Raw genomic sequence first — 11,857 nt, forward strand, 5'->3', positions numbered from 1 at the left:
ATCAACTTGTATACGCCATTGTGGAACTGTTGATTTTACAATCAGATTTCACACACATACAAGTAGCCATTTTAAGGCTGCATTCTAAATAACGCGCATTTAACAAATAACGACTGACTCTGAATTATACTACGTACGGAAGTGCTTTATGTAAACTTTTGTGCACAAATGTTGTAGTTTATTGGAGTAAATATAACGTGAGACACTACAAACGTGCCTTAGCAATTCGGGCGATAAACGCCACAATGAACAAAGCACTCACCCGAAAGCAAACGAAATGTTCGTCAAGAACTCTTTTCTACTGACGTTACTTCAGCGGGCGCAATAAGATTTCTAAACGGATACCTCCTTCCCCAAATTATTCATTCCAGTTATTAGCGCAGGCGCTTTCAACTTGTAAGCGATGTTTGACATCGCAAATAGTAGCACAGGGGCCAGCATTACACTAGCTACCTCTCACGATGATGATAACCCTCCCGAAAACATAATTGATGGGTAAGCTATGGAACTAAATAATTTTAAAATTCTTTACTGAGCATTAATTAGAATAATTGTTTTGTTTTTTTCCCTCACACAGAAAGTCGCACACGTTTTGGTCAACTACGGGATTGTTTCCACAAGAGTTTGTGCTGTCATTTTCCTCCCTCATGTCCATGAACAAGATCATACTAACTACTACAAATGGTACGAGTGTCTTCTCTCAACTTTACTGGTATTTATATTGCAAGCTTATTTGAGAATGTTGTATTAATTTGTTATTCATAACTTTCATACACTATTCTACCACACAGATGGTACCAGATGTATTGGGTACCTTGTGTAGTAAAAGTTGAATGGCCACCCTGTATATAAATGAATGATGGATTTGTCAACTATGAATTTGCGATGTCAGTATCTTAAAAGCCTTTCATTGGGTGCCTAAAATATTTTCAGTATATTCTTAGGCAATGAAACCTGCTAAATGTTACCAAGAATAATCTTTTAGACTAGCTATCAATGATTTCTCCATCAAAGCTTTGGCTGACACAAATCCAATTTTTTCTTACAAATAATTTGAGGTTCCTAACAAGAAAGGATATAGGTGTTGTGGCTGGACTGTGAAATATATAGAAAATATTTTGAGGGAATTTTTATAAGAGCTACATTCCTTGATAGAGGAAAGAAGACGGTGTGTAATTTGTTTGACAGTGGAGAACCACTTCCCTACCAATTATAGTTTTTATAGGGAAAGTTTGTTTATGGAATTTGACTCTGTTGCTTAGTGGTATTTTGGGAAACCCTCTGTATTTTATTAAATAATAACAAGAGTTCTTAAACTCCATAATTTATTAGCTAGCAAATTAAAGTAAATAATCAAGGCCAGTTTAATTTTTTTTAATGGTAAACAAACCTTGAAAAATTTCCAAGTAGTTTGCCAATATTATTATTATCAAGAGTTCATAATATATATACTGAGGAGAGTATCCTACTCTTGTATACCCCTGTAGGAGGGCATATCATGAAGTTATGACGTAACGACAAGATGTAGTGGTTTGTGACGTACGAGCAGCCGTAAATGTGCAAGAATCATTAGCACCGTTTCATACTCGCGATGCTCAGGATAGCCATATTCACGAATGGCCTAGCAAGAAACACCTACGGAGCAGTCTTAACTCATGAAGGAACGATTGTAGTTCGGTGAGAAGCGCTTAGAGCTGGAATTAATTTGGTTGCTAGCAACGTTGTTAGGCACATGCAATCGATATTATGTTCAATTAATGACATCATTAATTATACAAAGAAAAACGGGCGAACTCAGAAGTTCTATGTCGTAACTTCACGATACGCCCTTCTACAGGAGTATTTGAGAGTAGGATACTCTACTCAGTATATATATTATGAACTCCTGTTATTATATATAGGAAGTACTAGTTTAGGCAGTAAATGTCTAACTGTTTTAGCTTAATGTTTAGTAATTGTGTACTACTAATAATCTCAAACTTGAGCATACATATGGTTGTTTTAGAAGTAGACTCTTATCTTTTTTTTACAGAATAGTTTGGCATTGTTATGTCAAAACAACTTGTAGTCACTGATCTTTCTACATAATGACAGTTGGTGGTTTGGTAACAATTTAGCTATGAATTATCTTTCAGTTCAATAAAAGTGATGTGTTTTGAAATTGTCAAATTGAACAGTATAATAAACAATGTCTGTAGAAACTTGACATGTAATAATTTCACCCACACTATTACTGAGACCTAAGTTTTTGTGTTTTGTCTGTCGATTTCAACAGTGTTTATGACAAGGCTTGTGACTGTTTTCACAAGGCTGGAAAATGCACACATGTTTGTAGCCATGGAAATGAGGTCACCAGTCGAATTGGCTTGTCAGATACTAGCTGAGTGTGTAGAAATGAATACATTCATAGCACAAAGCTGTCCTGTTTGGTTTGTTGACTTTAGGATCAAATGTCTGGTGTAGCTATATCATCCATTGTCACCTAACATTAGAGTGTCATTGTTACATTTCAGCAGATGGTGTTGTGAATTTGTTTACTAAACATAGCACCCTTTGTGATTGATATGTCACCTAAATGGTAAACAGTTTTGTGTGTGGCACACTGTGTTCCTAAAATGTTCATTGAATCTTAAGGTTTCTCTCACTGTGTGCTTTTATAGCCATTTAATAAATTCCATTCATCAGTGATTTATAGATGTCTATTAAATGTTGAGTACTTTATGATTGTACACACGTTAATGCCATCAGAAAATTTGGGCACAGATATTAAGTTTTTAAATGGTACCAGTGATTGCCTTAACTGCATTGTTCTTATGTGATCCTCAATCTGTGTTATATTTCTTACTGAACTTTTCTGTGGAAATAGTATCATAGCAACATAAAATGGGCTGTTTGTTTACTGCACAAAATATGACAGTAAAGGCTAGGAAATGGAACTATAATTTAAACAACAAAAAACCAAAAACAATACCACATACTAGTTTGGTTTATACAAAAAGGGCAGATGGATGGTTCTAGTACATTCCATGCCCCAATATGTCTTTGTGGTTGATGTTTATATAACATGCCATTGACCATGTGACTGCCTCTTTTAGCCAAGTCATTTCCTTTTGTAGTCACTATGGTATGTGGGTATGCTAGTAATGGAGCTAACCTTTCAACCTAGTTTTGTTTTGGAATTAAGCTTGTTTTCATGTGATTGAAAATACCACATTTTTGCTCCTGTTTATTGGACCTTAACTATTTTGGTTCTATTTTTAGTCAAATTGATTTCTGTATAATGTTACTTACTTAACATATTTCCATTTATGGTGTGATATAGTATGGTATTCATGCAATGAAATAATGAATCACCATAAGGGAACATTATCATGACAAGGAAGATGTTGCTAGGTGATAACTGTATGTGTTGTATGCCATTTCTTGTTTCTCAAATGTCACCTGTTACATGGTAATAAAAAAAAATTTCACTGGCTTGAAATATTTCTTTTGTCTTCTCCTGTGATATCATTCACTAACATAAGGCTATTATTCATAATCTTTGCTTCTTCCTTTCTAGTGAGGAAGATATCTATTGAAAAGACTGTGAAAACTGATCCAAAAGATTTTGAGTTTGTTGTTGAAAAGGGTAAGTTTTTTTTCTTGTAGCTCTGCAATGAATTTCTGTTTCAATATAGAGTTTGAATTTTCAGATGGCCAATTGCAAAAGGAAGAATTTAAGGTGAGGGATTTTTTTAACCATTTGTTGTTTACCCCATTCCCTTTTAATGTCTTTTAATCTTCTTCACTCCTAGATATTAATTTTTCTTGGGAGGTCATATTTGGCTAAGGCTTAATAGTTCAAAGTGTAGATTAAAAGTCTTTTCTGTGAAGGTGAAGGCATCAGGAGCCAGTCAGTTAAGTGGGCAGCCAGATATAAGAAACACAAGGACATCTTGGCACATGTTAGCTTGCACTAATTTAATACACTGAAAACCTTACCATTGTGGGATTATGGCTTCAGTGTTGCTCATCCCTACTAATGCCTAACTGTGAATGGGTTCTTGCAACCCACTCAAGAAACTATTTGTCTGTATGTGAGTATGTCCCACACACGTGTGGAAGTTGCTTGTATATATTGAAAACTTTATCATCAAATGGTTGTATCAATGGGTTCTGTTGTATTTGTGTTTGTGTGTGTGTTTGTGTGCCTGTTACATTAATGGTACTTGCATGTGAACTGGAAGACCTGATTCTATACAATGTGTCTCAGTATTCCAGGTCAGTTTATGTACTAAGGGAGACTTTAGCTAAGTATCCGGGTTGTACTAGTGTGACTGTTCATGTTGACAGGTTCCACTGCCTCGGGAGAATTGATGTGGCCAGCTGAAGGCTTTGCATGCATCCAGAAACTACTGAAAGTTTTTAAAAGTAGACTGCCTTAGACTATAGCCAATAACCTAGCTGACTAGAATTAGTGACAATGTCTATTTATGTAGAGATGGTATGGTAAGAGTAACACTAGTTATGGTTCAATACATCTTTTGTTATTGATAACAATTTAGTCGCAGTGTTGGCAAGCTATCAAGTTTCAGTCCTATAAAATTAGTGTATTAAAACTTTTAATTCATTGCTAAGCAGGCTTCCTGCCAACTGTTTCTACTTATGTTTGTATGTGTGTGTAGATGCGTATCATTTGTGTGGAGTCTAGACATGAATTTAAATAAGCATCACTTCAAGTGTTATATATCTTCCTTCTTCCCCCTTTCAGCTCACCAATACTCCTGCTGTTCATCTACGCTTCACAATCCTTGAAGGCTACGACCATTTTGTCTCTGTCCATCAAGTGAACATTGATGGAACTGCTGTAAGACAGTCTTAAATTAGCTACTATGATGTATAAGGCACCATCACTCATCACTTAATGTTTAAAACAATTTTAAGAGAAATGGATATCTGTACAATTAACACAGAATTATATTGATAATTGTAGATTGGTGTTTTTTTTAAGATGTTGAAGGAGGCTTGGTGGTTTCTTTTGCTGTCATCTGTGGCATTTGCCTTTGTTCCTGTGGGGACTCCTCCTGGCCTGTACTGTTCCACCATGACCAGATGCTAGTGGTAGCTGTGTTAAAAATTTTACCAACAGCCGTGCCAACTTTGCTTGATTTAACTTGCTCAGCAATTTCAGATGCAACAACTTGTATATCTGATGTATTAGACGTCACCTTTCTTCTGATATCACCCCAAGTGTATCTACCAGCACACATGTGGTAGGCTGGGATTGATTCCAATAAACCAACATGTGACGAGCCACTTGGTACATACTTATTAACACAGTCCAAAAAGCATTCAGATTTAAGCCATAGTCTGATAAAGTGGGAATTGAAATCGTCTTTTGAGGCGGTGTCACCTCGGATACTGGTAACAATTAGAGATTTAGTGTACTCCCTGAATTGTGCTCTAATCCATTCATCACTGCCATACCAACTTGTAGGAGAGGTCTGATCTATCTTGCTACTGTCTCTCCCCTCCGATATTCCTCTGCTCAACATTTCACAGAAACGTAGGTCAGCAGTGGTCAGTTGTAGTGCTCTGTGCAATTCTGATTCGTTAGCTACAACGTTACCATCAGTGGCTGAACCAAAAACATCACAATAACTTTTCTGTTGAATGCCAAATAGTGGATTAATTGCTCCAGCCAATGTCCATTTATAATGCTTGGACCTTAATGCGTTTGTCTGAGACAAGCATACAAATGGTCTTAAACAATTTGGATCTGAGAAGGCACTGAAGTAGATACCACTGTTCATAGCTAGCTGTTCATTGAGTAGTGACTCAAGAGCATTTGGAATAAGTGAATAAAGGGACAATGTGTGGCAACAAGTCACTCGTGCACAACTGCCCACCAGCAAAACCTTTGACTGTAACAGTAATGCTTTGAACAGCTGTAATGTAGCACGGTCGTAATTCTTCACAATTAATCCAGGGTTGGCACCGAACTGAGATAAGTCTGCTGTAGGAACAGCAGTTAAGGTTGTGCAGAGACTGTGATATAGTTCTTCAAGAACTGATACTTTTCTAAAGTCTCCTTCATTGAAGTATGCATGTGTCACTACGTTTAGTCTTGTTTCAATTGTACCAAACAAGGGCTGAGTGCAAAGAACGCACACACTTTTAATCATGGTCGGGCGAATTGCTTCGTCCGGGGTGTATTTCAAGTCCCTGGTGGCTGTTTGTCTATAACAAGCAACTCCGTAATAAACGCTGCTTGCAGTGGAATCATTTTTACGACCAGGTAGAGTAAAATATACAGTGTCCTGGTCGCTATTGTGAGCTCCGTCTGGTATGCATAAATGAACCAGGTCCGACCATTCTTTAGGAGCCTCTATCACTCCGGATTCTTCTCCGCTTTGGTTGGTAAACTTTGGGTAGGCATATTCGATGACGGACCCCTTGCTGTGATGAAAACCCACAACAAGCAAATGAACTATAATAGGAGATTTGCCCTCCACAGCCATTCTATATAACGCCCTCCATAGATCACGTGCGCAATGTACATTTTGTTGTTGTAAACATGCCTCTTGTCACCATGTTTTTGCCTCCTGTGTGTAGGCTATTAACGTATTCATGATAAGGGCATTGACCAGAGTGATAAACATAATTATGACTACACTAGCCTACCCTCAAAAGCCTTTATTGTGGTTACAATGTTGGTCCTTGGGTTCTGAGACATACTCCACATGCCTTCACACCAATTCACTCCCTACTAATAGTGTGGCCACTAATTGAACTGTTATTCTAAGAAGAGTTGCCCTTGCTTTGATCAACAATCCACTAGTATGGGCTCAGCTCACAATGTGAGCTAGAATGTAGTTTGTGGTTTTGACTCAAGCACAATAGCAGGAAAGTGTAATACCACAAAACATGCTGCCTTGAGGCAACAAATCTGCACACATGCAGTAACCAATTGTCACCAGCTGAGACACATGCAACAGAGACACATGCAACAGAGACACATGCAACAGAGACACATGCAACAGAGACACATGCAGGCAGCTGTTTTGAACCTTTTATTGTTAATTGTGGCGTTAATGGTTTCTTACTAGACACACGGTGTGTATGTGCTGGTTCTATGACAACTTGCTGTGGTAAGCAGAGTTGTGCGATTTTTAAGACTTCTTGTTTCATGTAACATCTTATGGCTTCGCCAGACAATATTGTACACATTTGAGCTGTATAAACTTGTAGCGGAACTAGGAGATTATAATTCCCCACTAGTAACGGCACTTTGGTAATACCATGTCCATTCGCTAAGGTCCAAGCAAATGGCACAACATTTGAAACTTATGCAGTAGCTAGCTAGCTGAACTGAAATTGTCAAAACATGTGGCTACTTCTGGAATTTTTATCTTGATACATTCCAACTCGTAAAAGTATAGTGTTGTTAGCTATAGCTGCTAGTTATCAGCCAATTGTGCAAACTCCACTGAAATGCTAATCAGATTGTGTACACACAGTCCTATGAAGCCAATGTTTTGATAAATTGTGCTAATTACAAATTCATGCTCCAGTTCTAAAGTTTTCAACATGTGAAATCATTTACACTTTGTAATTCACTTGACAAACAAGTATAAATTAAATCTCATAGTTACCTTACAAAAATAGGTGCTGTTAAATGGTTATTGACAATTGTATAGCTACACATGTACATAGTTGAGTAGGCCACCTTGTACAGGTATTAAACCAGCAAAAAGTACAAACAGTGAACGGCATGTGTCCCATACAAAGAATCACAAAGTCAATTGTACTGTTTTATAATTGCATTTTTTGACATACTTAAATGCCAAAAAAAAACTGAGCACTGCCATGAATGAGAGCGCCTAAGTCCAATAAAATTGTCCCATCACATATTTGTATGGTTAATTTTGTACTATTGCAACATTGGCTAGTGATTCTAGAACTAGCTCTAATGCAATGGGAGACTTCATTGTTTCTATTGCTAAGTCTAGGGACAAGAAGGTGCAGTCCCTACACTAAAACTAACTGATGATAACCCACTATAACATAGCACTTCTCACGAGCAGCATTGGACCCATAGCTATCGTACACACATTGACAGACAACTTTAATAGATTACTCACATAAATTTCATATAAATAAGCTGCAGCATGGAGAGCCAAGCATGTACTCGAATATTCTATAATATACATCAATAACAGGCAACTGATATATAACACTGATGTGCTTGGGTGGAGACACCTCATTTCATATTATTTACAAATAGTATACACATGCTAACACACCATGATGACATAACTAACTGCTCTTAGCAACACACCTACACTGTGTCTGGCTATGTCTAATTGGTTAACATGAAAATTATAACACTTCATTATCATGAAACAGGTTGATATCATAGAAATTAGAAATGGTCTCCTTCAAATCTCTTAGGAAACAAATAGTAGCTAGATGGTACCTGTAACAGCCCTACCCTGGATGGTCTGGCACTGTCAACCCTTTTATACTGCTAGCTAATTACAGCAAGCTGGAATCACCAAAACACATAAAAAAGCAAGCGGTCAGCAGCACCAGGCTATAGTGGTGTATGTCGCAAGTTCCATGTACAGAAGAAATTATAACTAGTTAGAATGTTCATTTAGAACTATGTAGTTAACGGACTGAGCTAGGATGGAAGTTGTTCGACATTTAGTAGCACTGTGTTGCTGCCATAGTTGCTAGCTTTACAAATTTTCAACGCCTCCCCATATGCATATTATAACTCTTGCTAGTAGATCTGTACACACAGTCTGTGAAGCCAACAGACAAAATTTTGACTTTTTGATATAACGTCCTAATTTCAAATTCATGCTCCATTTCTAAAGGTTACCTGCTTACAACATGTGAACTCATTGACACATTGTAGTTCACTTGACAAACAAGCCTGAATCAATCTTATTCTCCTTCATTACCATATATGGGACAAACAAGGTAGGTGACAATCGTATGACCCTGTGGAATGCCTTAAGACACATATACTTACTGAGAGGATGCTACAGAAAATTCTAACAACGTCATGCAGGGTCCACGGCTACTTGAGGCACTACTGCAACATTGACTGGTAATTCTGGAACTGTAGCGCAATGGGAGACTCCATAGTTTTAATTGTTCACTTTAGAATATTAACAAATCCAGTGTGAGGGACATGAAGGTGCAATCCCTAAATGTTTACCCACTATATTAAACTACACCACTTATCAGAATAGCAGAATTGGGAACAGAATTAAATCAAAGGAACAGCAGCATGAAAAGCCAACCCGGCATGCATTAAACCTCACTACCATGCATATGACACTGTTACGTTTTTTGCAGTAACGTATGCTGCTGGTAAAACAGGATATTATAACTGACATTTAACTAACTAACTGACCATCTTTATTGGCATTAAGTATTATTTCTTTGTATTGGCTTTGTGTGTGTGTGCATGTTTATTTTTGGTGTTGTATCTATAGTTGTATCGGTAGTGTTTGGCTACTGAGTGGACCCCCTGCATGCCAGTTTAAAATTACAATTACCATTATAGCAATACATCTGACTATTGTCTGGATATGATAATTGCCTTGGTTGGTTGGTTAGCATGAAAATTGTGACAGTGAATTATCATTAGGCAGCTTATGTCATTGAAATTAGAAGCAGCCAATTTCAAATCTCTTAGGAAACATAGAGCAGCAGTGGTAAACCTGCCGCCACCATGGAAGCAGCTAAACTATGTAAATAAGCCCTTTAATGTTAAACGTAAATGGAACCATACAATGGCAATGAAAAATGCTTTTGTGGTCGTGCGTGTGCGTCATAGTTTAGTGTTGAAGTCATCAGGTGATTAGCAACGAAAAACCACAAAGTTCCACGATGGCTTCGTGACCTCAAAACAACGCGAAACAGGAAGTAAACGCAACCTATAAAAAGGCACGCATGCTAGCTGCTCAGATCATAAAACTTTCTGAGATTATAGTAAATAGTAAAGTAAAGGGTTAAGAATTATATCTTGGATCTAACCGTTAATAGGAAGATCTTTATTCTTTTACTAAAGCGTTTTTACAATGATGATGACAGCTAGTCCGTTTTATGGGCACATGAACATGAGCGACAAACTACCCAAATACATGTACGGCCTAGACTACCCCTCAAATCCCGACTCGGTGGTAGTGAAACAAGAAAAGGCTTTGGAACATCATTCAGCAGCAAGCAGCTTGTCGCTGGCTCCTGAAATGGAGAACACTTTTATCACCGCCCCGCCCATATCCACGAGCTGCGATACGCCGACATCTACCAGGTTTCTCAACCAGCCAGTAACTACGGAGCAAGAGTTGTACGCACAGGGATTTCTGGACGCCCTGAAGCAAATACAAACGAGGACTGAACCCGAAAAGCTACCAGTAAGCAACGTGTACTCGCAATCCAATGCTATGATGTCTTCCTACGGACCCAATCCCAGTCTAGCTAATGTAGCAAACACTTACGTTACGGCCACCACTTCAATTATCCCGACTCACTTGGAAAGAACATTGTACAATACTCCAGACTCCGGCACCAGTTCACCTTATTCAAGTCATGAAGATTTACGGATTGTAGCTGCACCTTACCACATGGGATCTCCTGCTAGTTTGAACTGTTCTCCAGCTACTAGTGAATCAGATATCTATGACAAACTCAATGGACCTATGGGACACCATGAAATGTTTAGAGATGCAATGGCAGTTGTTCCAGACATGAGAACTCAAGAGCAGCTCAAGTCTGAGAGAAAGAAGGCAAGGAACCGTGTGGCTGCATCAAAGTGTCGTCAAAAGAGATTAGCACGAGAGGCGACACTGCAAGATAAAGTTATCCAGTTGAAGGTACAACACAATGAACTGCAATCTGAAAGAGTCACTTTGAAAGAATCTATCGCAGAACTTAAAAAGCAGCTTAGTGATCACCTAAGAAAAGGATGCCAAATAGACTTACCTCACATTGTCAACTCAAGAAAGAGAGCAGCTTCATGATTCCATAGCTCATGTATTTTATTTTTATTAGTACTTATTTCATTTTACACACATTTCTCCAATGCCCTTATTTTTGTATTTTTGTTGTGTATACAGATTGAATTTTATCTAAAATGATATATTTTATTTAAAGAAATTAACTCTGTTGAATGAAACCACAGTAATGACTAATGCTGTTATGGCTTCCCTATTAACACAGGAAGTATCCATGGTGTACCATCTTCCTGGCATACTTGGGTTACCACATCCTGCTAGATAATATTTTTTTTGCTTGACCTTGCAGCAAAGTCCTTGCCAATCCAGTTGTAGCATGTATCCCTCGAAAAAACCAGTTCATAGAGTGCATGCATGCAGACATCTCTTGCATCAACAGTTCATAGTATTATGAACTCTTGCTTGCATGTTCAACCAGTGTTCTGATTATAAAGGTGTCCTGATTTTCCATGTCAACTAAGTGCAAAAGATACTTTTGAGACCATTACAAAGTGTCCAGACTCTGCAGGTAAATTCTCATTACCGGTTTTCATTGCTGACACTAAATGAATGCTAAAGAATACTTTGAGACCATTACAAAGTGTCCAGACTCTCCAGGTTATTCACATTAACTGTTTTTCATTGCTGTGACACTACATGCATGCTTGGTCATTCTCAACTGCATGGGCCCAATACTTTGTCTCTTCTACACTTTTAACACAGCATTCTGCATGAACAATCTTCAGATCAGTGACAGTTAGCTAGCTATAGACAACTTGGCTGAAAGGAAATAATGATTTAACCCTCTTCTGTACACTTTGCAATAGTAGTCTAAAGTGAAAATGTTGTGTGCTGTTTGGAAA

General features: G+C 37.9%; 4 protein-coding genes across 6 annotated transcripts in view; 2 read left to right on the forward strand and 2 right to left on the reverse strand.

Annotated features, from left to right (window-relative positions):
• Window positions 1-387, reverse strand: part of LOC136255606 (ubiquitin carboxyl-terminal hydrolase 24-like) — a 59,931-nt gene extending 59,544 nt beyond the window's left edge. For both annotated transcript variants that reach the window (XM_066048409.1, XM_066048408.1), the window contains exon 1: window positions 263-387. The gene's annotated coding sequence lies outside the window, so the exon portion shown is untranslated. The remainder of the gene's footprint in view (window positions 1-262) is intronic.
• Window positions 336-5,182, forward strand: LOC136255634 (intraflagellar transport protein 25 homolog). Of its 2 annotated transcripts, XR_010700992.1 has the most exons (6): window positions 336-495; window positions 578-684; window positions 3,560-3,628; window positions 3,678-3,721; window positions 3,795-3,944; window positions 4,751-5,182. XR_010700992.1 is itself a non-coding variant. In XM_066048450.1 (5 exons), the coding sequence occupies exons 1-5, from the start codon at window positions 404-406 to the stop codon at window positions 4,859-4,861; spliced, it is 423 nt and encodes a 140-aa protein (XP_065904522.1). In that variant the 5' UTR covers window positions 336-403; the 3' UTR covers window positions 4,862-5,182. The 2 variants fall into 2 exon arrangements, 1 of the variants encoding a protein (XP_065904522.1); XM_066048450.1 differs by lacking the exon at window positions 3,795-3,944.
• On the reverse strand, window positions 4,901-6,961 carry LOC136255611 (late secretory pathway protein AVL9 homolog). Its single transcript, XM_066048416.1, has one exon. The coding sequence runs from the start codon at window positions 6,498-6,500 to the stop codon at window positions 4,986-4,988; it is 1,515 nt and encodes a 504-aa protein (XP_065904488.1). The 5' UTR covers window positions 6,501-6,961; the 3' UTR covers window positions 4,901-4,985.
• A 2,995-nt stretch (window positions 6,962-9,956) lies between these two features.
• Window positions 9,957-11,176, forward strand: LOC136255625 (transcription factor Jun-like). The gene has a single exon (XM_066048437.1). It carries the CDS (start codon window positions 10,080-10,082, stop codon window positions 11,019-11,021), a length of 942 nt encoding a protein of 313 aa, XP_065904509.1. The 5' UTR covers window positions 9,957-10,079; the 3' UTR covers window positions 11,022-11,176.
• The last annotated feature ends 681 nt before the right edge of the window (window positions 11,177-11,857 follow it).

Source organism: Dysidea avara, chromosome 5 (genome assembly GCF_963678975.1).
Source record: "Dysidea avara chromosome 5, odDysAvar1.4, whole genome shotgun sequence".
Classification (NCBI taxonomy): Eukaryota; Metazoa; Porifera; class Demospongiae; order Dictyoceratida; family Dysideidae; genus Dysidea; species Dysidea avara.